Here is a 26,680-nt window from a genome sequence, read left to right as displayed (position 1 = left end):
TCAGACTTGACTGAGCGACTGAGCAACAATAAAGGAGGAGGATAAAGCTTTGGAATCTCAAAGTCTTACCAGATGTCATACCAGCTTTATAACTTTTGACTCTCTGACTCTACAGTGCTATATCGAGACATTTGAGCCTCTTTCACTTTGCTGTATTAAGTTGGACAGGAATAAAACTAAACACAGGGCAAGGCTGACCTGAGAAGATGACCTGTTTCATATTAAACCACTAAGACAGCTAGTAATCATAGTCATTTTTTTATCAGTTCCTTAGCTAGAGGCCCTTGAAATATGGTTCAAGGGCATTTTACATTATCACATTTTCATATGTATACGTATAGTGAGATATGTGTAATCCATTTCATATGCATAATTTAGATGCTGTCTTCACAAAGGAACAAAAGACTGAATGGAGAAGAGAGATGTGCTCTGCTGATCTGTCTCTTCGAACAGCCCCCAACCCCTAGAGCAAGTGTCATATTAACCTGTTGGAAAACATCTTCTTCTCTGCAGTCTTCCCCCATCTCTCTACCTAGGGATTTAGCTCATAGAGTGTTTATTTAGAAGTCATGACAGGAATATGATACCTGGTGGCTCCCAATGAGAGGAAACACATTTGATTCTATCTTTATTTCATGGTATCTTTTAATCTGTATGTTAGTGGTTATTTGAAAGAATGACATATGCTATATTGTGATATAGCCTCTACCAGGTACATCTGCATTACTGAGTATTTTAATCATACTTAAATGCTACTACATTTACTTTTCTCAGATTAGAGTAAAATTCAGAGTGTATAGTCAAGTAAAGGAAGGGCTTAAAGACATAAACTCTCACCTGGTAATGATAGTTTCAGAAATTATTCAAGTTGAGCTGGAAATGGGAAGTTTCTGCTGTGGAAGTAGTAAGATCACTTAACTGTTTTCCAGCAATTAATACTTAGACCTTTATTTCAGGGAGTGGGAAAAGGAAATGTCTTGGATCAGACCTTTATTTCAGGGAGTGGGAAAAGGAAATGTCTTGGATCTCATATGTTTATAAAACTGAGTATATCAAACTCATAGCAGAGAGCTAGTCACAGGAAATGTATACGTACAAAGGGAAGTCATTGTTGGGATAAAACAGATTCACTGCTTGAAAATATTCAGTTCAGAACAAGAGACAAACACTCTTAAGCTCGTTTGGAAAGGCTCAATATTTCTTTTTTTTTTTAAGTGTTAACATTTTGTTCTTTTATGAAAGTCAGTGGGCTCCCTCTTGTGGCTCTGTGAAAGATTTCAGTTTCAAGGAAAATACCTTTTTAGTACAATAGTAAGGATATCATTTCTTTTCCAATAAGAAAACACTTTTCATTACTTTTCTTTGTAGAGAGAGAGAGGAAGAAAAGGAAGGAAGAAAGTTGACTTTGATGCAAAACCTGACTTGGCTACAAAGCTATGCCACATAGAACATGACTTATAATAATAATAGACAATGTTTACTGAACATCTACCATAAGCTACTAGATGCTATAGATAATGAGTTCACCACATTATCCTTGGTCTCAATGCTCATGATACACCTATCAGATGGGTTGTATACTGATTTGATGTGTGTGAGATTCTGCCTCCTTTCCTGTCTCTAAGGGAACCCCTAAGGAGACCATATACCTGCGAATGGGTGAAATGGCAAACGTCTCATTTCCTGTATTAACAAATATTTTTTACATGAAATCATTTCTTTTTTTAAAATCAGTTTTTATTGGAGTATAGTTGCTTTACAATGCTGTGTTGGTTTCTGCTGTGCCACACAGTGAAGCGGCTGCCCACGTCCCTATGTCTGCTGCCTTTGGGACTTCCGTGCCATTCAGGTCACCACAGTGTGTTGGGTAGAGTTCCCTGTGCTCCTCAGCATGATGGTCTCATTGGTTTTCTGTTTTATACTTAGTATCAATTATGTATATATGTGAATACAGTCTGGAATAGGATAAGGGTTTTAGCTGACTAATTTAGGAATCGTTCAATGATTCATTTCCATGACTGTTTTTTTCTCTTTCCAGTTACCTGTCTCTGGAAACTTGATTGACCTTTATGGAAATCAAGGCCTGCCACCCCCAGGCCTCACCATCAGTAACTCCTGCCCAGCCAACCTTCCCAACATAAAAAGGGAGCTCACAGGTAAATTCTCAGCAAACGTGCCTCTCACTGGAGGTTTTCTGTTCGTGTTTTGTTCAGCAAAGTTATCCAAGTAGTGATCTCCAGAACTATTTCCAACTCACACACTTATGTTTTTAGGTCTGTGCAGTGGTTAAGACATTGAGCTATGTTTTAGCATGGGGTTTTTATACTTGAAAATCCTGGTTTCCAGTATTACTTGAGATGCTGGGAATCGGGTCCCCGTTCCTCCATGACTGCCATCATTGAGTCTGTGGCCGCTGTCCCCTTTGGGGTGAGAGCAGAACACTCCCAGTCTGGATTTTTCCTGGCCCTTAGTAGCATTTGAGTTTGAGAACTCTGATCTGAATTTTACTTTGACACACGTTCAGACCCACAGTTGGGACAGACTGAGGACATGTTTCTTACTTCTTAAGATGCTTCCTGTTACTTTTGCTCTATAATGTGCAAAAGATTCACTCACAGAGTGAAAAAATAATTTATCAAATGGAGCAATGGGTATCGTTTGCTCTTGAGGCAAGTGTGAAATTAACCTGTTTCGTCATTTTTGTTTAACGCTTTAGGGAAGGCATTTTACCATTAAAACACGATGAAACTGCATTAGAACTGGCATTCTACCCTGCTGGATTTTATGGCCTTCAGCTCATCCGAACCCTTTTTATTATTTGATCCTTGTATCCTACAGGATTCGGTGAATAGACTGAGACTATGGAATATAGATTTGGTGCAAAAAAAAAAAATTCCTCTTGTATTCAGGTGTATCTTTGAAAGAACAAAAACAAAAGTTCAGAAAATTGTGGCAGGAGAAAGACATTTAAAAAAAAGACATTGATTTGGTTTTTAAAAAGATGATTAATACATAAAAACCATCAAAAGCCAACAAACACATAGGTATCGTACCAGGAAGTAATAATACAATGAAGCTTTAGAAAACATAGCTAAATGAAACTTGTATTAAATAAGGATAAAATATGGTTAGAGTAACATGCATAAAATTCTTGAGTGTAAAATAGGGTTTCGAATTATGTATATGATTGTTTCTTCAGAAAGAAAACCACAGCAGCAAGGGGAAAGAGGATATAAGAAATGGGTGAAGAGGGTGTACATTTATTAAACTTTTTAAAAAAGCAGGTATAACAGACACTATCTCTAGAGTCACTGGTATCTTAGACAATGACCAGTCCAGTCTGGACAAGGGTAAAATGGCAAGAAAAGAGTAAAAGGACAGGAAATGAGGTTCTGAACACTGATAGCTCAGGAAGCAGCACACTATACACAAAAAAGAAGAGGCTTACAAGTCAGCAAATCTGACCTAATAATACCTAATACATTACAATAATGTAATACATATGCTATAAATTATGCAACAATATCTATTTTAAAATACAATTCTGGATTATGATAATGTAATGTTTTTATATCACTTCTGAAAGGAAAGTAACAGAGGTTCCCGAATCCCCAGGATTAGTCAAGCAACCCAAAGTTCTTAAATAATGAGTTCATTTCCATAAACCAGTTAGAGATCCAGTTTGGGAGCTTCTTGGCTCAGTTTCTGTCTCAGTGTGTTAACACATCAAAGAAAGACTGAAAAGTGCTATTTCCTGAAAAGGAAATTTGACTGCTGACAATACTCTATTGACAGCAACTTCTCATAATCTCTGGTTATTGATTTTTTTGTTGTTCATACCTGTCTTGTCGTTCCAGCCTGTCAGACATTTTTGTTACTGGTCTTCTACCATTTTGTAGAAGCTAAATGTTTGCATTTATTGGATATATATTGCTTTTGAAAAAAACCGAAGTCTTTGATTCAAAGTTAAAAATTTTTAAACTCTGTTTTTATTTATAGTTAAGTCAGATAAACATCCATTTGTTTAGACAATGAAGTGTGTTTTTTTAATTTACACCACTGTGTTCCTTGAAAAGTTCTGGTTTCTAATGACTTCATTCATGTGCACAGCGTGTATTTTTCCCACAGAGTCTGAAGCGAGAGCATTGGCCAAAGAGAGACAAAAAAAGGACAATCACAACTTGAGTAAGTTGGTTTTATGTTTATTACATTGGCGTTGATGTTCCCCCTTATATCAAAAAGTTTCCAGGCATTTTGAAGGGAAATTGATTTTACCTGTTAAAGGTATATTTTATGGAAGAAAATTGTTTTTTGAAGAGTCCAAAGTATATATTTTGCCTCATATTTTAATCTCAGATTAAAGTGAATTATATACACACACATACACACACTTGTTTTCAGTATCTTGAGGACTGGTTTTTTCTTTTTTTTGTAAGAGGGAATTTTGATCCCTGACTACCCAATTATAAGTTGCTCACACTGGAACTTAACTAACAAAAGGGGATTATGGAATCACCTTCTCCAGTGAGATTTAAAAGAAAAAAAATGAAACATCTGGAGGAGAGTCATTGAGTGAGATGAGGTAGCCTCCCAAATTTCTGACTTTAACTGTGATTTTAAAAAAGGTCTTCTATAGGAGAAGGCAATGGCACCCCACTCCAGTACTCTTGCCTGGAAAATCCCATGGACGGAGGAGCCTGGTAGGCTGCAGTCTGTGAGGTCACTAACAGTTGGACACGACTGAGCGATTTCACTTTGACTTTTCACTTTCTTGCATTGGAGAAGGAAATGGCAACCTACTCCAGTGTTCTTGCCTGGAGACTCCCAGGGACCGGGAAGCCTGTTGGGCTGCCGTCTCTGGGGTCGCACAGAGTCGGACACAACTGCAGCGACTTAGCAGCAGCAGCTAAGCATCAGTAGAAAAATTGCCATTTGTTGTATAACTTTCTATGAGGAAGTGGTTTTTAAAAGGTTAACAGTACTGTAAAATAAAAATTAAAAAAATTTTTTTAATAATTAAGCATTAAAACAGAAAAAACAGAAGTCTTCTAACATTTAAAATTACTTTCTTACATGCTTAATTTACTCTTGATCACATCTTTATGCTTTTTCCTATGAAAATTCAAGATTTTTATTACATAAGCAAGTTCAAGAGGCTGCAAGAAAAAAAGGATTGGACTTGGAAGTAGAAAATTGTGAATTTCTCATCTCAAGATCCTCTGTCCTCTTTTTCCTAAATTGATTTTTAAGGATGAAGTTATGTATGAACACTTTGTCCATGTAAAAATGATAGGATAAGCTCACAGTTCTTCTCTGAGCTCTAAAAATAATCATTGTTGGTTTTTTTGTTCAATTTGTTGTTTGTCTTAGCAACCTTTTCCTGTGTATTTAAGAATACACACCTTTATGCATGCAGAGATTATAATAGAATGATTTTGTCTATGATTTAACACAAATAGTCTCATATAGATGCCTGGTTTTTTACTCAACCGTGTGTCCTATTACTTCTCTAGATCTATCTGCTTTTTTAAAAAATGGTTGCATGGTGCTCCACATGTGACTTGTGATATTTAGTCATCCTCCTACTGCTAAGTGTTAGTTCTGTTTCCAGTTTCTCCCTATTATAAACAGTGCCACAGCGAACATTTGCAGACATGGCTCTCTGTGTACAGCAGAGTTAGTTTCTCCAGGGTAAATTCTAAGAAATGGAATTGCTAAGTCCTTAGGGGAAGGCGGTTGTGTCTGTGTGTTTTCTTTGAATAGATCCTGCTCTTCCCAGTTACCCTTTCACTTAGAAGAAACTTTTCTCACCTATTAACCAAGAGATTTTGACTAATATTTCTAAAGTCTCTTCTGGTTTCCAAGTAACTTTACTCTAAGATATTTCTTCTTTTAAAATACATTAGAAATCAGATAATGAGGCAGTCTCTAAAGCTTCTCCAAAACTGAAATGTGGAAAACTAAGTTGGATGTTGGTAAAAACAGTATCTGCCTTTACTTTGTCACCTGGACTCTCAAGTTCAGGGCTGTCTGTAAAGTGCAAACATTATCAGCTCCAACTCTGAGGACAATAAAGCAGTCTTAAGATTTCATTGAACCGTTAGAAATTAATACTCAAGGTTCACTTGCCCATTGCCTTTCCTCTTCTAGGAATTTATCTTGTAAGAGTTTCTGACAAAATGGGCTAAAGATTACATTCATTTATTCATGTATAGCTACTTCTTGAGCCCCATTATGTATAAGGCACTTTTCTACAGAGGTGAACCAGACCGACAGATTTGTCTCCTATCCTGAGAAGCTTACATGTGAGTCAGGGGCAAACAGAATGGGTGAGCAAACAGCTTCATGCAGATGGTGTTTTCAGCACAGGCTAAGTACTGTGAGGGGAATAAAAAGTACATGCGACCACTAGCAAAAGTAGTCATTATACTTTGAAAAAGAAAGACATTGGGAATAGTCTAAATATTTATCAGTAGCGGATTTGTAAAAAATAAATTATGGTACATCCTTATAAAGGACACTCAGTGGCTCTTAAGAAGAATGGTGTTGGTCTGTTTCATCTGTCTACAACGAATTACTGAATGAGGAGAGCAAAACAGCACAATGATATGTATAGGATCCCATTATGTAAAAGGAACACTCTGTGTATGCGTGTGTGTGTGTGTGTGTGTGTGTGTGTATTTAGAAGATCTAGGAGTCAGCCTTGTCATTGCCAATTTCCTCAGGCATATAGATGTTGGATGGTGTGAAGAGTTGTTTCTTACTTTTTTCTTTACACACTTTGGCATGTTTTGCCATTTTTTTCAAGCTGATATCACTTTTATAGTAAAAATATAGTTGGGGGGAGGCACTGAATTAAAAATAAAATGTAGTACATACAAATGTTGATGATAATAGGTGTCAACAGTACACTGTTAAGTGAGAAAAGATAGATGCAGAATGGGTTTTCGTGTAATTCTGCTTTAGTGATGTTATACTTTATTCGGTTCATGGTTGTTGGAGGCCTAGTGTGTGCTGGGCTCATATGGGTACTTGGAAGACATCAATGATTAAGCATATATAAATAAATAGAAACATGCAAGTGTTAGATGGTAGACAGCTGTATGATTAAATGAATGAATGAATGAATGAAATATGTAGATGTTAGATGTCAGAAAGTCCTATGAGGAGGCAGAGTGCAGAGAGGGAAGTAGAGTGTTGGGATGGGCATGGGAGGAGGTGGGTCCCTTCTAAATAGGCAGTCAGGTAGGGCTCACAGGTAAATTTGAGTCACTACTGGAGGAGGGTGAGGGCAGAGCCTTTCAGATATCTGGGGGAAGAGTGTTCCAGGCAGGGGGAACAGCAATATGAGGTCCTAAAGTGGGGAGTGTGTCTGATTTGGTTGAGGAAGGGCAAGAAGCTCATGCAGCTGAGGATAGGAGGAACACAGATGAGTCACAATAAAACGTGATCAGAGGAGGAGAGGAAGAGAAATGAAATCAGAGGGATGGGAACTCCCAGATCCTGGAGGACACCTCAAGGGCAAGCAATTGAAGGGTTTTCAGCAAAAGATTAACAAGCTCTGACTCATGTTTTCACAGCTTATGCACTGTAGATAGACTAATGGGGGTAGGGAATGAAGAGCATGGGTGAAGCAGAAGTACCCCTTGGGAGGACTGCAGTAATCCAGGCAAGAGAAGCTGATGGTTTCTATCAGGTAGCAGCAGGGATTTCAAGTGGACAACTTCTGGAAATATTTCAAAGATAGACCCAGCAGATTTTGCTGATGGATTGAGTATAGGATGTGAAAGAAATAGAGCTACAGAATTGATTCTAAGTTTCTGCTCTAAGTAACTGGGAAAATGGAGTTACAGTGAGGTAAGAAAGCCCATGGGTGAAGCTTACTGAGAAAAGGAAGATCAGGGGCTGAAGTTTGGAGGGTCAGGGCTGCCCATTGGACCTTTATATGGAGGACTTCCATATGACCTTCCTAAGTCTCTAGTAGTAGACTTATGAGTCTAGAATTCCAGGGAGATGTTTGGGCTGCAAATACGATAGTCATCATTGTATATGTGGTATTCAAAACCATAATACTAAATGAGGTTACCAGGAAGTGAATGTAGATCAAGAAGAGCCTCAAGATCTGTTTCCTGGGTGTACCCCTAGGCCACGTGTGTGCTTATTCTTAGAACATAAAAATAATCACCAAGGATATGTAACAAATTTTACAGTGGTGGTATCAGGCTCATTAGAGACTTTTATTTCATTTTATATATTTCAGTAATATTTGATTTTTTATGAATATTTTATGCTTGGAAAAAGAAAACATGTCACGCTTCAGAGTTTTGGAAGAAGTTAGCTAGATCAGAGGTCCAAAAATTTCTTCTTCAGAGCCAGTGATTATCCCTAACTATTTCTGTTTTATAAAAGTCTGATGATAAGACTGTGTTATGCATAACTGATTTAATCTTAGAAATAATCACTCAGCTAAGAAAAAAATGTAATATGCATTGAGAAAATAGTGAATAATACTGTTTATTAAGCATGTGGAATGTTAGTGAGTCAAATATAAATATATATTAGATTTTATATATGCAAAGTAAAATATTAATACCTTTAATCCAATTTATTAGACTTTAAGTTATTTGGAATTTCTTTTCAGACTAGGTAAATTTAAAACATTTATTAAGTCATATGCCTGCTATTTCACTCCCCTTCCCCCAAGAAGATGATTATTCAGTTGAACGTACAACTGGATTTATAAAAGAAGAATGCTGTTAGGATGCATAGTATAGTTGAAGATGCTTGACTTCTAGGATTATTTTATTCATTATTGTAGCCAGTGGACATGTCTGCCTGTTGAGCATTTGAAATGTACCTAATTCAAATTGTGAGTTGCTGCAAGTATAAAATGCACACTGGATTTTGAAAAGTTAGTACAGATAAAAGGATGTTAAATATTTATAAATTTTTATATAGTCTACATGTTGATATTATAATGCTTTTGATATATTGAGTTTAATAAAAATATTAAAGTAGATTTCACTTCTTTGTTTTTACTCATTTAATGAGACTTCTGGAAAACTAAAAACTACATGTGAAACTTTAGTTTTTAGTAGTTTCACATTATGTTTCTGTTGGGTATTCCTGGACTGGAGCAAAGATTTTTGTATGGCCTGTAGGCTGAGAATGTTTTTTTACATTTTTAAATGGTTTAAAATGCCCGAATAATATTTTATGATATGTGAAAATTATATAAAATCCAAGTTTCAATATCCAGTGATTCTTGTTAGTAAACTTGCATCATTGAAAATAGTGTTCAGTTAATATTAGTACATTTTGAATTTTGTCAACACAAAATTTATGGAAATCTGTTTTCTCTTTTGCTGTGTAGGTACTTAATTATATGCTTATTTTTGCTGTTTGGCCTACAGAGAGCTCACTATCTGGCCCTTTGCAGAAAACTTGCTGCCCCTGGGCTGGAGGATCAGGGTCGAGTACTGGCTATTCTCCACTTACTGCGTCAGGCTGTTCTCCACTTACTGTGTCCTCATCAGCTCTCTGATATCACCTAGGTAGTTTTGTCATTTGTAACTGAGGATGGTAGCTCCAATTTCAAGAGTTACTAGGGTCAAATGAGAAATTATAATCTCAGGGCTTCGTAAATGATACAGCTCTGTACTAAGGTAGCTCATTTTTTAAAGGGGCTCATCTTTTAAAGGGCTTTAACCTCAGTACCAAAACCAGGAAAGTAACTGGGAAATATAGATTCAGGTTTTCATTGTCCCAACCAAGCAGAGATAATACACACATGCCTTTAATGAGATGTGCTAAATGTGTATATGGCACCATTACTAATAGCCCTTTCCTGTGCTCTTTTTTTGAAGTTGAACGAAGAAGAAGATTTAACATAAATGACCGCATTAAGGAACTAGGTACTTTGATTCCCAAGTCAAATGATCCGTGAGTACAATTGCATCATATATTTTTTCGTACCTTAATGTTTTTTCATATGTTGTAAAAAGTGTGCAGATAAAACTAAAGAAGTATCCCTTCTTCCTTTGGTTTCATTTATGCATACCACTTGCTCCTTTCTTTTGGTTGGTTCATCAAACTAAAATCTCAAGAGAAGTGAACTGAGTTGTTCAAAAAGATTATTGGACGTGAGCTGTTCAGCTTTGGAGGTGGGAAGGTGGCTTCCTGAAATCTGAGATTCTTTGACAAACACTGAACTACTAAAAAAATTATCAGTTCATACTGGACAGAGACTTCAGTAGGTGATAAAGCAAGATTTGTTGGCTATTTATTTGCTTTTAAACTCATATAATATAGGCACTGAGAGCTGATATTGGAGATTTCCAGTTTAACAATCTTCAGTAGATAAAGAGTCAGGTTTTTCCCCCCCAAATTTTATGCCCTTTGTTTGTTTTACCAATCAAAGGGAAAAAAATAAATTTTTAATCCTCTTATAAGCACTGGTCAGCTAATTTGGATTTCAGCTTCCAGTCTCTAATGCACTCTTTCAGAGATTACGGTTGTAAAGATAATTTTCCTACCAGCAATGTCAGCAAATAGGACAACAAATACACAATTTTTATCCATTAGAAATTGGCCCATTTGAAGTAAAGGGCTCAAAGATGTATACATTTTAATGGCTCCCACAGGCATTCTATGAAATTAGCCTCTGAATATGACCTTTTAGCTACCTAATAAAATGTAAAGATGAAATCAAGCATTATTCATGCAAGGCTTATTAAATTTGCTGTTCACATTATTGTCAGAGAATTTGTGACAAAACCATTGCCCATTCTAAGGTGGTTTTGATGAATGTTCAAGCCAAGTCTCCATCATCAACATTTCACTTTCCCAGGTTTCAAGGAAAGCCGTTTTGAAACTCAAAACATTCAAATTCTCAGTTCTGCAGCACAAATGCATCCTACGAAGGGGCTGTGACCTTCATTTCCTATAGTCAGTCTTGCATGATAGTTGAAATTGAATTCCCATTTTCCTGTTCTTTATCAGCTTTCACTTTTTAGCATATTCTTTTAAACTGCAGCACATGGATCTCTTTAGCAACATATTATGAAATTATGGGGCTGCAGTGAAAGCCTCTATTTGCATATCTTCTTTATTGTATTAGAATACTTATGTGTTTATAATCTGAACTGATAACAATCTTTAATTGTAGGCATTGTTTTAAGATACAGCGGACCGCATCTGTTCTGTCCTAAGCCAGGTTTCTGTCACAGACCTTGGGGCTGCTATAGAGACATAGTCAAGCTGATCACAGTCTCAGCCCCACACCCTCTCCTACCCTAGACTAGGTCTGCCTTTAGTGACTTATGTTTGGGGATCTGTTTACACTTCTGTGTGAGAAAAAAAAAGGATTGCTCTCATTGCAAAAAAAAAAAAAATTGAAAACCCCAAAGCATAATTAATTAATTGGGTCTCACAAGGAGGTGAAACCCAAGGTAAGTGATTTTAATTCTGTGCTTAGTTGCTCAGTCCTTCCAACTCTTTGTGACACCATGGACTGTAGCCTGCCAGGCTCCTCTGTCTGTAGGGATTCTCCAGGCAAGAATACTGGATTAGGTTGCCATGCCCTCCTCCAGGGGATCTTCCCAACCCAGGGATCATACCCAGGTTTCCCATATTGCAGGTGGATTATTTACCATCAGAGCCACCAGGGAAGCCCAAGTGATTAGAATCATCACCTCTTAAAACCAGAGTATCTGCTTTCATGTTTAATTACGGGTTTCTCACCTTATTGGCCTAGTGAAGGCATCTTTCATTATAATTTTATTTCTCTCTGGCTGTTGAGGCAGGTCTGTTGTTTTCCTTTTAGCCCTGAACAGGTTGGCTTTGTGCTCACTCTTAGCATCTCAGGACACCTCCCTGGGTTGCCATTTTTGGTGCCCAGATCCCAGGGATCAGCCTCAGGGAGTTCTCCAGGGGCTGTAAACTCAGCATGTCATGGGAGAGCTTCTGTTTTGTTCTCCATCTAAGCCATGTGAGTTTCAATTACTTGGTGGCTTGTTGTAATGTTCCTCCATTCACACATCCCAGCTGATACTTCCGATATTTTATCAGCTATAGATTATGGGATGTCCCTCATAGCTCAGTTGGTAAAGAATCTGCCTGCAATGCAGGATACCTGGGTTCAGTTGCTGGGTCGGGAAGATCCTCTGGAGAAGGAAATGGCAACCCACTCCAGTATTCTCACCTGGAGAATCACATGGACAAAGAGCCTGGCAGGCTATAGTCCATGGGATTGCAAGAGTCGGACATGACTTAGCAACTAAACCACCACCGTTCACATGTCCCAGCTGATACTTCCAGTCTGCTTTTAGCAGCTGTAGATTATGGCATAGGAGGTTTTCCATACATAAAATTGTTTTTGGCTTTACCATTGTCATTATTATCATGGATATTTTCTATAAAAGAGCTCAGGTTAATTTAAAGCACTATAGAAATATTACTATGTAGTTATAATTTTAGTCTTAATGATTTTTCTGGGGTGCTCTAAGTTTTTCAACTCGCTTTCACCTACATCTTCCCTGGTAGCTCAGTTGGTAAGAATCTGCCTACAGTGCAGGAGACAGGTTCTATCCCTGGGTCGGGAAGGTCCCCTGGAAAAGGAAATGGCAACCTACTCCAGTATTCTTGCCTAGAAAATTCCAATGACAGAGGAGCCTGGCAGGCTACAGTCCAAGGGGTCACAAAAGTCAGACATGACTTAGCTACTAAACCACCCACCTTATCTACACCTTAATGGCATTTTTAATGTTCTTATATAGGAATGCATTAGAACAATAGTGTTTAAAAACCCAAAGGCACCAAGCTCAGGCTGCCTGCGTTTGAATTAGAAAATCTGTTAGATGTGTGACTTGGGGAGGAAATTCTCCCCAAGTATTTCATTTTTCTTACCTGTTAAAAAAAAGGAGGGGAGCAGGGAGCAGACTATTTCTATCTAGTCTAGTTGATTTGAGGACTCAGTCTCTTGAGAGGAAGGTGGTTTAGGGGATGGAGTCTGGCTCCAGATTCTCCAGGCTTCCTGGCTCGACCATTTCCTAGCTGTATACTTAGAGCAAATTATTTAACCTGTCTATGCCTCTGTTTTTCAATCTATAAAATGGGGATAATATTAGTGTCTACCAGTTGAGGTTGTTATGATTAAACCACTTTAAAAAGTACCTGTCAGGCAGCAAATGCTATTTAAAGGTAGCTGTGGTAATTATGATGTTGAATCCTAGCACAGCGCCTGCTCCATTGTTGAAACTGTATTCTAGACTTTTCTCAGCATACTCATATAAAGTGTCTACTTTGATTCCAGCAACATACCTATGGGGCTGCTCACAGAAGCATAGCATCACCATTTTATTGATGAGGACATGGAGACTGAGAGAATTTATAACCGGCCTATGAATATTCGTGATAAAACCCAAGGATGCCACTTTTATGATGCATACAATTAAGTAGTGGGATCTCACAGAATTTTTTTTAACTGTATATTACTCTGTTTTAATTTTATAATCCTAGAAAGCTATAACTATTGAATATAGTGTTTAAGAATATTGACTTTGTCATCAACAGACCTAAATTTAAGTCCTGACTCTGCCTTCATGTAGTTCTGGAATGAAAGGCTATTTGAATCATCTCTGATTCAGCACATGCCCAGTGGCCCTCCTTTGCCAGGCGCCTGTCTGGTTGAAGTACGATGAAGTAGAAGATTTGAGTAGACTGTGTCTACCACATGACTAGCGCTCAGTCAATGACAGTGACTCTCAATGTCTAATTGTTATTTCATCTTGAGAAACTGAATGCTCTGAATATTGAATTTTCATGGAGCATCCAACACTAAAACTCTCTTGTTTCCTTCCATTTTCATTCCAGAGACATGCGCTGGAACAAGGGAACCATTTTAAAAGCATCCGTGGACTATATCCGAAAGTTGCAACGGGAACAGCAACGTGCGAAAGAGCTTGAAAACAGACAGAAGAAGCTGGAGCACGCCAACCGGCACTTGTTACTCAGAATACAGGTACCCGGCGTGCACAGGGTGGAGGTGACTGGAGATGGAGAAAATGGGGTGTAATGAGCCATAAGGGGCCTGACTTACGTGAGACCATCTGTACTCATTATTTGTGGATTCTATTTTGTGTTTTTACTTCCGTGCAAAAAAGTTATTTGAAACCTCCAAATCGCCTCTTGTGGTATTTACATGCTCATTCACAGATGTGCAGAGTGGCAAATGTGACTTAGCTGGTGTGTTTATTCCGAGTTACGGTTGAACAATGCTCTGTCTTCTTCTTTCAGCTCATACTATAAACAGGTGTCCTTTTTGCTGTGTTTTCAGTGTCATGTTGTTCACATTTTGTGGGGTTTTGGGGTGATTCGCTATTTAAAGTGGCCTGTGAGCATGGCCCTGAAGTGCTTTCTCATCTTTCTGAGCACAGCAAGGCTGTGATGTGCTTTATGGAGATATGTTTCATTCAGGCACGAGTTGTAGTCTTCTTGGCCTTGAGTTTAATATTAATGAGTCAATGATGTGTTGTAAACAAGTTGTCTTTAAACAGAGACACATAAAACAAGGTTACATGTTGATTAGTTGGTGAAATGTTGTGCCCAGATGCTTTATCATAGTTTTAAGTTGCGTCTGACTCTTTTGGCTAAGTTATGGACTGTAGCCTGTCCTGCTCCTCTGTCCATGGGATTTCCCAGGCAACAATACTAGAGTAGGTTGCCATTTCCTATGCCAGCGGATCTTCCAGATCCAGGAATCAAACCTTGGCAGGCAGATTCTTTACCACTGAACCACTGGGGGAGCTCATGTTCAGATGCTTGCAGGAAAGTAATCCTCTGTTTTCACCATGAGCAATGGTTCAGCATTCACTAATTCAGTGTTCATAGCAACTCTGTAGCATATGACAGTCTTTGACCAATCATGCTTATGTGATAAAAAACATCACAGACTGAAAGGTTTACACATGAAACATTTATTTTTCACAGTTCTAGAGGCTGGGAAATCTGATGCTGGCCGTTTCATTGTGGGACTGAGTTCCTGCTTCTTAGTTCATAGATGGCTGCCTTCTTGGTATAACTTCACACTACAAAAGGGTTGCGGGATCTCTCTGGGGTCTCTTTTATAAGGGCCTCATCCCATTCATGAAGGGCCCCTGCTTGTGACCTAATCATCTCCCAGAACCCTATCTCCAAATACCATCCTATTGGAAATTGTTTCACCATATGAATTTGCTGGGGGAGGCACAGATTTGACTCCATAGCTATACCTACTGCAAATCATGACAACTCATAGTAGTTGTTAAGTACAAAGGTGTCTTAGTACTGAAGGGGGCACAGTCCATGGTCAAAGCTCATGTTTATAGGGGACCTGGGGACACCTTGAAAATCTTATCATCAGGATATAAATTTTGGAAATTGTTCCAGATAATGAAGTTTTCCATATGTATCTTTAACTTGCTCTTAAAGGGAGAAAAGTGATTTTAATAATACATGGACTTCTTACGTCATTCCATTGAGGGAGCATACATACCAATGTAAGCATGAGATGAGGGACCCCTTGCATATCATCTCCTGGTAGTTCTTTGTCGCTTGGCTTTTCATACTAAATATAAAGATGCAACTTCCTTTCAAACTGTCTTGGAGAAAGAAAAACTGACTTTTTGCCTATGATTAAAGGAGTTGGCAAGAGTCATTTTACTTTACTTGCTTACTTTGAACACAACCAACGAATAAGGATTAATGACAGTTTATCTTCTTCTTGGGTAGATGGACCTACTTGTATCCAGTTTTGCCATATACCAGTGGTTCCTTTTTTTTTTTTTTTTTCATGTTTCCAGTGCAAATAATTGTGGAATAGCAATGCAGAGTATGGCAATTGAAAGGCTATCTAGTGGTGTTTATACCCCAACATTACATTTACTTAACAGAGCGGATTACTTATGATCTCTGATCTTGTTAATGCCCCACAACACTGTCAACATTTCTAGATGTCACATCTCGTTTCACTGCAGTGATCTTCAGTCCCCGATCAGAGAGGCAGAAGATGGTTTTCTTCTCGGGAGAGCATTTTAGAATCTTGGTAGTGAAACAGAGGTTATGTGTCATTTGGAAATCCCCCTTACCCTCTTTCCTTTTTTGGCTTTTGCTGCTTGCTTTATGTTCCCTCTCTTCAGTAATTAGCCGCAGGTCTTTAGTCTCTTACACTTTGTATATATACCCATTTTTAAAAGCAACTCATACTAATGTGTTATTTCTTTATATAAGTATTCAGTTCAGTTCAGTTGCTCAGTTGTGTCCGACTCTTTGTGATCCCATGGACTGCAGCACGCCAGGCCTCCCTGTCCATCACCGATTCCTGGAGTTTACTCAAACTCATGTCCACTGAGTCGGTGATGCCATCCAACCATCTCATTCTCTGTCATCCCCTTCTCCTTCGCCTTTAATCTTTCCCAGCATCAGGGTCTTTTCCAATGAGTCAGTTCTTTGCATTAGGTGGCCGAAGTATTGGAGTTTCAATATTGGAGTTTCAGTTCCTTCCAATGAATATTCAGGACTGATTTCCTTTGGGATTGACTGGTTGGATCTCCTTGCAGTCCAAGGGACTCTCAAGAGTCTTCTCCAGCACCACAGTTCAAAAGCATCAATTCTTTGGCGCTCAGCTTTATAGTCCAACTCTCCCATCCATACATGACTGCTGGAAGAACCATAGCTTTGACTAGATGGACTGTTGTTGGCAAAGTAATGTCTCTGCTTTTTAATATGCTGTCTAAGTTGGTCATTACTTTTCTTCCAAGGTCATTACTTTTCTTACTTTTTGTCTTTTAATTTCATGGCTGCAGTCACCATCTGCATCTCAATACAAATATTAACATATAATGACTGTTCTGAAAGAGAGGCTAGGTTTAATACATCAATGATACTATTGTAAACAAGATGTCTTTAAACAGAAACACATATGAAATAAAGTTACATGTTGATTGATTGGTGAAAGGTTGTGCCCAGATGCTTTATTATGGTTGTTTAGTCGCTTAGGTTCCAAATATATCCATTCATGTCAAATACAAATACTGTGAAAAATATGAATTGGAAATTGCATGGTGACTATGTCTTGGGTTTCTTCCAGTGCCAGTGAAGCAGCCTTTAGAACTTTTGTGTATCATGGAAAGCATTATTAATTAGGAAAGCTCTGTCATGCAGTGAACCTGAATTTTCTAGATGAGACTTGTCACACTATTTAACAATCTAAGTAAAAGTTTAATTGGCTGGTAAACATTTTTAATTAAACAACAAAAGATTAGAATAAGACGTGTGCCTCTATTCATTCAACTTTTTTGTTTTTTAAGACATACTACAAGTGCGGGGGCACTGCTTTTATCATGTGGGTGTAGATTTACAGCAGTGCATGTGATCAGCTTGAGCCTAAGGGATTCCTTTCATTTTCACCCTAAGTGATGCATGCAGAAATGTTCACAGAAGAAAGACCATGAAGCCTTAATATCACTGGGACTGGAATTTTATTATTAAACAGCCCATGGTTTTAAAATGATGCCCAGGGACACTTGTGTGTCTGAAAATCACATGAAGGAATATGCAGATACTGTTGTGACATCTCAGACTCCTGTCTCTCACTTGTACTGAATCTAGAGGATGCCCTTGCAGATCAGACAGCCTTTCATACAGGCTGAACATGACATGTGTTTCTAGGCTTGTGGGTAAAGGTTGAGAGGTTTGACCTGTTGTGTCCTTTGCCTTCTCTCCTGATGCAAGGTGACTTGCTTCAGATACATAGTCTATTATTTTTGTGGTATCATAAAACATAGGAAGATAGCATTGGCACATAGGAGCAAATGTTCTTTGGGGTCAGTTGTCGTCTATATGGTTCATTTTACGGAGGATCTAAGGATACTCTTGTATCTTGGGCTTCCCTTGTGGCTCAGCTGGTAAAGAATCTGCCTGCCATGTGGGAGACCTGGATTTGATTCCTGGTTTGGGAAGATCCCCTGGAGAAGGGAAACGCTACTCACTCCAGTATTGTGGCCTGGAGAATCCCATGGACTGTATAGTCCACGGGGTCGCTAAGAGTTGGACACGACTGAGGGAATTTCACTTAAGGATACTCAGGAAGGGAGACAGGAAGGAGCTTGTTTGAAAGGCTTTCCCTAGTTGTGTCTCTGTGTCCTTGCAGCGCCTCATGCAAATTAGATGAGCACCCACCCTAAGGATCTCATTTTAACTTAATCACCTCTTTAAAGACACTATGTACGACTTGAGGGTGATTGTTTTTCAGTCGCTAAGTCATGTCCGACTCTTTTTCGACCTCATGGACTGTGACCCCCTGAGCCCACCAGACTCGTCTGTCCATTGGATTTTCCAGGCAGGAATACTGCATTGGGTTGCCATTTTCTTCTACAGTCATTTTGGGGAGGGGACACAATTCAGTCTATAGTAGGAAGGATGTGAAAAAGTTGTAGGAAGAGATTGTTCCTCTTACACATAAGAACTTTCTTGTGGAATTAAAATAAAATAACTCCCTTTGCCTTGATGAGATGGGTTAAATGATGTGACTTTAGTTACTTATATGGAACTGTCATAACTTCTGCTATTATTATCCAAATATTATTCTATTTGTTCCCAGTGCCCTTACTATCACAAGTAACTTTTTCATTGCACCTTAAGCCAAAGAAATACCTACCATTGCCTTGTTAGGTTTTAACAATTTAGTAACCATTTGAGAAGATAAAATGTATAAATTGAAAGAAAAATCATATTTTCATTTTATTTTTAAATAACCATGTTACTACCAGTGAGATGTGTGTGCCTGTTGGGGCAGGCTTCTCCAGCCTTGGAGTCATTTTGGACACTGTTACCCTCTTTCCCATTCCGCATTTATTTTCATGCAGGACTTGGTTTTTTTGTTTGTTTTCCTTTTTAGTCACAGTAACCATCTGAGACCTGGCTCTGTGTTGATATGATATGATGGAAACACTGTTCAGTTCAGTTCAGTCGCTCAGTCGTGTCCGACTCTTTGCGACCCCATGAATCGCAGCATGCCAGGCCTCCCTGTCCATCACCAACTCCCGGAGTTCACTCAGACTCACGTGCATCTAGTCAGTGATGCCATCCAGCCATCTCATCCTCTGTCGTCCCCTTCTCCTCCTGCCCCCAATCCCTCCCAGCATCAGAGTCTTTTCCAATGAGTCAACTCTTCACATGAGGTGGCCGAAGTACTGGAGTTTCAGCTTTAGCATCATTCCTTCCAAAGAAATCCCAGGGCTGATCTCCTTCAGAATGGACTGGTTGGATCTTCTTGCAGTCCAAGGGACTCGCAAGAATCTTCTCCAACACCAGAGTTCAAAAGCATCAATTCTTCGGCGCTCAGCCTTCTTCATAGTCCAACTCTCACATCCATACATGACCACGGAAAAACCATAGCCTTGACTAGACGGACCTTTGTTGGCAAAGTCATGTCTCTGCTTATATACCTCCTACTCCTGCATATATATATAGCTTCCCCTGGTATTAATACCCCCCACCAGAGTGAGACATTCTAACAGTGGATGAATCTGCACTGACACAGCATTATCACTACTTGACCTAAGGATTGACTGTTAGCGATACACATCCTTTGAGTTTGGACAAGTGCATAGTGACAGATAACCATCATTATAATATATTATAATATCATGTTCAATATTCACTGTCCTAAAATCCCCTGTGCACCACCTTGTTAAGTGTCTGATTTCTGTTTTCCTTTTAGGAACTTGAAATGCAGGCTCGAGCTCACGGACTTTCCCTTATCCCATCCACGGGTCTCTGCTCTCCAGATCTGGTGAGTCGGATCATCAAGCAGGAACCCGCTCTTGAGAACTGCAACCAAGACCTCCTCCAGCATCACGCAGACCTCACGTGTACAACAACCCTGGATCTCACAGACGGCACCATCACCTTCAACAACAGCCTCGGAGCTGGGACCGAGAGCAGCCAAGCCTACAGCGTCCCTGCAAAAATGGGGTCCAAACTGGAAGACATCCTCATGGACGATACCCTTTCTCCTGTTGGCATAACTGATCCACTTCTTTCCTCGGTGTCCCCCGGAGCATCCAAAACCAGCAGCCGAAGGAGCAGTATGAGCATGGAAGAAACCGAACACACTTGCTAGCAAATTCTCCCTGCTCTGCTTTCTCACAAACTGCTTCCTTTCTTGATCAGCAGATTTAATAATTTACCTGAAAGGGGTTTTCTTGATCATTTTCTTTTAATATGAAAAAAAAATTTTTTTTCATGCTTTATCAATAGCCCAGGATATATTTTATTTTTAGAATTTTGTGAAACAGACTTGTATATTCTATTTTACAACTACAAATGCCTCCAAAGTATTGTACGGTAGTGTACAGTATCTGTGAACTGAATACACCCAGACTTTAGCTTTCAGAGCAAGAGGATTTTGGCGTCAGAAAAATTTCTGTCCGTTTTTATTCAGGGGAAACTTGGTTTGCTATCTGTATGCCTGCAACTTCCTTGGAAATGAAGTGTAAAGTTTAACTAAAAGAATGTAAAGCAACCAAACAAGAAAGAGAGTGAAAGGGAGAGAGAGAGAGAGAGACAGAGAGAGACAGAGAGGAGAGGGGTGGGGAAAAAAAGAAGAAAAAAGGAATCCATACTAACCTTTTTCCATTTTGTAAATGTATCGATTCATTGGTACTGCCTTAAAGATACAGTACCCTTTTAGCATCATTTAGTCTTTATACTGCAAATTCTTTAAAGAAAAACTGTATTCTGTAAAAGAAAAAAAAATGCAGCCATTTTCATGTGGATTGTCTGGTTAGAAAACAACCAATACCTTAGGTGCAACTGGATTGAAAGGAGATATAGGCCAAGGCTCTGAAACATGGAGTCTCATCTTGCTCTTCACTCTGTGCTCTGTTACAGTTTTCCTCATCAATGAATGTGATCCAATTTTTCATGAGATATATTTTATTTTGAAATGGACATTAATGTCCTCTCAAAGCAAAATATTGAGGAGCACTGAAAGTTGTTTTTTTTTTTCCCTCAATTTCACTTTTGATAAGAAAACCAAACTGGGCACATTTCTAATTGGCTTTACTATTTTTATTTTTAAATTATGTTTTACTGTTCATTTGATTTGTACAGATTCTTTATTATCATTGTTATTTTCATTATGTTTGTATTAATTTGTAAGAAAATACATCTTAAAATGGCAAGTTTTCAATATTTTTACAACTCACTAGTGGTTTTCTGCATTCTTTGTACACACGTGAAAGAAAACTTTTATGCAAGGTCTTGCATTTAAAGAGAGCTTTGTGAATATTTTGTATATTACAGTCTCACTCAGAACTGTTTTTCCACACATTTAAGGTGTAGTATAAATAGGCTAAAACTGGCTTTCAAAAGAGAAACAACTTACATATTTATTTTTAGTGATATAAAACTAGCAATATTCTTGGAGAATGATAACCATAGCGTTAATATGCCTGTTACGGTAATTTAAATTGGGGTTTATTTCAGCAAACCTGAATGTTTTTTTAAAGAGAGAAATACTGTATTGGCCAATTACTGTTACTTGATAACAATGTTTTAACAAACAGCAATGTTGTAAAGTTAGTTTCAGTGCATTATCTACTTGTATAGTCCTATGCAATAACAGTAGTGTTACATATATTCTATCAGGCCTAGATGTTTTCTACAGATGACATATGGTGTTAAGAGGCAGGCTGTTGAATGGAATTTCTCAGTAGCAGCCTACGATTGAATAGCAAGTGGCATAAAGCATATCCATTCAGAATGAAGTGCCTTAAATATAGCAGTAGTCTCTAGCACTGACTGAACTGTAATGTAGGAGAAAGTTTCAAGATGGTATCTATAATCAAGAGGGACGTGTAGCATGGTGCCTATGTAGACAATAGAAGAGCTTCCAGTTTTCCTTCAGATATTTTTAATATGGAATATATTTTAGTGACAGAGTGCCAACTTCTTTCATCAGGAAACCTTATTCAGGAGGGTTTTTTTGTTTTTGTTTTTTAAGAGAAACAGTTTAAATGTCAAATGTGAATTGGTGATGGGTATTGAAGGGTTCAGGGGGAAGGAGTGATTGTCAGACATATGAATGGATGGCTTACATGAAAATAATCAACTGCATAGTTCCCATGCACGTTGGGCAATGAGAATCCTTGGAAACATTGATGATGCTATCAGTTTTATAGCTTTATGACTCAAGAGGGTAGGGAAAATTAGTTCCCATTCTTTCAACCCCTCTTAATTGTATAGCTCTTTTCCTAGAATAGTGATGCAAATCTGCATGAACAGCTAATTGTACCATAGTGTTCATTGATACAATCATAGCATTGTCTATTTTTTCTCTTCATATTTATATGGGGGGAGGGGAGCTGGGTGCAAAAGTCAAAGATTGCAATGGTATGATGCTAGTTTTCCTTAGCTGATCGTGAGAGTTCTTAAAAATAGAGTAAGGTTGACTCACCCATGGCCCAGGGAATTTGGCCAGGGTTAAGCCAACTTATAGAAAGCTTTGTTGAAAGAAAGCATGGCATGTTGCACCACTGCCCTGACACTCGCAGCTCCTGAGCTCACCATCGCCTGTTTCTCCATCCCCTTCTTAACAGACAGTTTCTGGGAGGGGACAGGTGAGCAAGCTCAGGAGAATGCTGCAACCTTGGGGGTGGTTTTATTTATTTCTTTTTTGCCAAATAGAGTGTGCATATGTTTTAGGGACTAGCTAAGCCAAGAGGTGGTGGTTTGGGTTCACTGTTTGTGACAAGGAGAATGGTCCACACCACTCCCCCCATCCCTGAGTGCACAATTGTGACTCGGGGTTGGGCCTCCGTATGGAGTAACCAAAATGCCAAACTTGTACACCTGCCTTTGAGTATGGCAATGGAAATACCAAACCTTCTGACTTTGCCAAAAAACCATACAACCAACCTGGTCATACATAGGATGACAGAGTTCTTTCTGGTTGTTTTAAAATATTAAAGCAATAAGAACAAATAAATACATAGGAAGTTAAAAGATATAAAATAAAGCACAAAGGAATGCACTTATTAATCTTTTTAAAAAATGCACTGGGGAAAGTTGATGTTGATAACAGTATATTAAAAAAAAACCCTATTTCTTGAAAAAATAAATGACAAATGACTGTCTCTTGCGGACGCTTGGTACTGTAATGTTCATACTAGTCACCTGCTGTTGGATGCAGCAATAATTTCTGTATGGTCCATAGCACTGTATATTATGGATCAATATTAATGTATCCAATGAAATAATTGAACTGTTGTTCTTGATAGCCTCATTAAAGCATTTGGTTTTTCACATAGTGGTGGCCAGTTGTGTTTGGTTAATGTGAATTTTGAATATTGTTTGCCTTATCAAAAAAATAGTGCACAAGTTCTTCAGACTTAATGACTAACAAATTGCATGAAAAATTTTTAAATGCTGGTAAGTACTTTTTAAAAAAATTATTTTAAATACCACTCTAAGATACTACTTTTTGATTACTTTATGACTTGCACTCAGATGAACTGTAATTATCCAGTTTTTTTCCCCCATCCTGAATTTGGGGAGTTTTTAAAGTCCCAAATGCCAAGAGTTCATTTAGATACAGGAGCTTATTTTAAATGTTTCAGTGAAAGGTGGCTTTACAAAGAGAGAAATTGTCAGAGAAACTCTTGCATATTTACAAAAAAGGTATTGGGTTTTTAAAATACAAATTTGTGATAATGAAAGCTTAGTATACCCAGGTTGCCACCTCCTGGCTGGCTTTTTTTTTTTAAGTACTTAATAATCACTTGATAAATGTTGAATTTGAATTGGGAAGTGTCAGACAAAACATGTCTCTATTCCCTAGCTAGACCTTAAACTTCTGCCCTTTAAAAAAAAATCATCTGGTTTAACCTCTGGAGAAAATGAGCAAGAAACTTCCCATAATGTTTCTAATTTGATTGTCAGTTTTTTCTTAAGCTTGATTTTTCTTTTCCCCCTTAAATTGTAATATACAATAATCAAGCCTTTTCTTTTTCAGAGTTAGTTGAATCATTTATATTTTCCATAGACATGTGATTGTATGATGTCTTAAAAAATGCGTAAAGTAGGAAGATTTCCTATCTGAACAAGAGAATTTTCTGGAGCACAATGAAAGCAGGTAAGTTGAAAGTTGGGGCTTTTCACCTCAGGGAGTCTGTACCCGGACTTTAACCCAAATTTCTGACCTGTCCACACACTCACTTCATAATGTATAAGGATCCTCAATCTCTATCTCTGTGCGCCCCTCCCTACCCCAAATTATTATCTTAACATCAGGCATTTGCCTACAGCTTGTATGATTGTATTGCATATCCAAAGACTTACCTTTCTTAAATCTTTATTCAGCAAACCCACTTAAAAAGCAAGTAGATTGATCCATGAAATGGCAAAGCATAGACTTCAGCTAAATGTACTCATTTGGAATCTTATCTCTGCCCGTTTCCAGCTGTGTGATTTTGAGCCATTTACTTAGCTTCTCTGTGCCTCCATTTTCTTTCTGTTCATTGGAAATAATAAAAGCAGCTACCACAAAGTGGTCTTGTGAAGAGTATTCAAATCAATGAGCTATAATTTTTGCTTGGCAGCACATAGTAAATGCTCAATATGTATAGCTATTTGTGTATTATCATCATAACCACTTTCATGATTAAAATAGAAGAATACTCCCGGGTCACCTAAAATCATCATATGTGTCAACAGAAGCATGCACATTTTGAGAAACTCTATATTTTAGTATATGGCAGATGTTTGTGTGAATTGGCAAGGTGTCGGAACCCACAGGCTACTTTGGAGAAGAGGACATTATTGTCTCTAGGATCCAGGATTAAAATATTTTAGAGCACTACCAATAAATCCAGTTTACTATGTTGTAACAACATCTTCAGCACAAATGACCGAAAATTTAACTTGTTTTAAACCTTTCTGCTCTGCACATATGCCTCTGCTGTGAGAAATGCTATTTCCAGAAAATCTACCTTGTTGAAACTGGAATCTCTATTGTATTCCTTAGAGAATTATTTTTTTCATCCTTTATGATACACACCGGTGTTATGTATCTAAAGAAAGGTATCTTGTCTATATCCTATCTGTTCACTTGTCTATCAGTATGTAAATGTTTTTCAGGTTTTTATTTTCAATTATCCTTACATTTGATGACTTCTTTAGAACGCCATCTGAGGAGTTAATCTTCCTAATCCAGCCAACATAAATGAACCTTTAGAAGCACTGTGTTTTTATTTTTTTGTGTATGCCAAGATTTAATGCATAGCCGAGTAGCATGAGGAAAGCTCATTTAAGAGGGGTGTTGTAAAGTTAGATTTTCATTATATTTAGAGAGAGATGGCAATGATGTCTTAATTCTCTGCTGCCACCTCGGAAGCCCAATAGCCATGGTTTCGTGTCCTCACCCATGCTAACATGAATCTCTGTCATATACAGCTTGTGCAGAATATAAATGAAGAAGCTTCCATTCCATCCCCAGTTTTCCCCAGAGGCATGCACCTCCCCCATCCCACCAAGTACAGAGTACATTTACCATATTAAAATTGTCAGACTTGTTTATATATGAAATTTAGACATGGCTAATCTTATTTGTGTTCAATATTTATAGATCTTTGGAGCCTATTACCTCTACCAGATACACTGGAAAGTAATATGACTGTACCCAAATCCAAATAAATCTCAGCAACATGTCTAAATGGTAAAGGCAGTTTGCTTTTGAAAAATTTGCATTTTAAATTTCTAATTATGGAGTCAGCTAAAGTTATAACCAAATGGGTGCAATTGTCACTCAAAGTTCCTTACATATTATTCAGACAGCAAAATCTGTGTAGATAGAAGCCAGTAAACTAGTGTTTCCCAAACTTTGCTTTATGGAACTCATTCCACAAGCTGTTCCAAAAGTTGCTTTGGGGAATAGGGGTTTGGAGGTGGGGGGAGGAAGCAAAATGCTATAGTTAATTTTCAGAAAGTTCACTTTGGGCAATACCATGTTAATCCAATTATAATAGTTATCTACTGCAAGACTTTTCACATTCTGAAATATGAAAATGTGCATGAGGGTTTTCAGGACTGGAAATAGTATGTAATGTCTCCTAATCTTTTTGACTGTGTATGTGTGTATGTGTATAAAGTACTTGTTAATAGTTCCAAAGAATGTCATTTGGAAGATTCTGGAGATTTTGAAGAAATTCTATGGAGTTGATAAGGAAAATTTCTTCTGTTTTTCTAAGGTAAGTGTGTTTACATTTGTTTATCGTTCTGTAGGATGAAAATGCTGTTATTAAAATATTATTATTCATGAGTAAGCATTTTATCTTAGGTTTTCATTTCCAATGAAAATATAAAATTCTGGTTAAGGAATCTGTTGCCATTCAGATATCATTATTCTTGGATTCAAAAAGTAATTTGTGTTTTGATTTTTAGTGAATATGTAAATTCTGGTTATGCTCATATTCAGTATACCCTTGCTATAAGTGGTTTTAAAAAAGCATGTTTCTTACTCCTTTAAATAGAGACACCTGATAAATTGGGAAGGAGGGTGGAGGTCTTGGTCACAGTGCAATTGGTTTATAACTTTAGGTCCTGCTCATTGGTTTTTTGGTGGAGGGAAGTTAGGAAGAAT

General features: G+C 38.0%; 1 protein-coding gene across 7 annotated transcripts in view; it reads left to right on the top strand.

Moving 5' to 3' along the window:
* The window catches only part of MITF (melanocyte inducing transcription factor), a 228,601-nt gene extending 205,253 nt beyond the window's left edge, over positions 1-23,348 (top strand). For all 7 annotated transcript variants that reach the window (XM_070360458.1, XM_070360462.1, XM_005890970.2 and 4 more), the window contains 5 exons: positions 2,039-2,156; positions 4,129-4,185; positions 9,867-9,942; positions 13,873-14,020; positions 19,760-23,348. In XM_070360458.1, coding sequence (XP_070216559.1) covers positions 2,039-2,156; positions 4,129-4,185; positions 9,867-9,942; positions 13,873-14,020; positions 19,760-20,161 — 801 coding nt within the window. In that variant the 3' untranslated portion in view covers positions 20,162-23,348. The remainder of the gene's footprint in view (positions 1-2,038; positions 2,157-4,128; positions 4,186-9,866; positions 9,943-13,872; positions 14,021-19,759) is intronic.
* Positions 23,349-26,680: the final 3,332 nt, after the last annotated feature.

This window comes from Bos mutus, chromosome 22 (assembly GCF_027580195.1).
Source record: "Bos mutus isolate GX-2022 chromosome 22, NWIPB_WYAK_1.1, whole genome shotgun sequence".
In the NCBI taxonomy this organism is placed as follows: domain Eukaryota; kingdom Metazoa; phylum Chordata; class Mammalia; order Artiodactyla; family Bovidae; genus Bos; species Bos mutus.
This window is presented reverse-complemented; position numbering and strand designations above follow the sequence as displayed.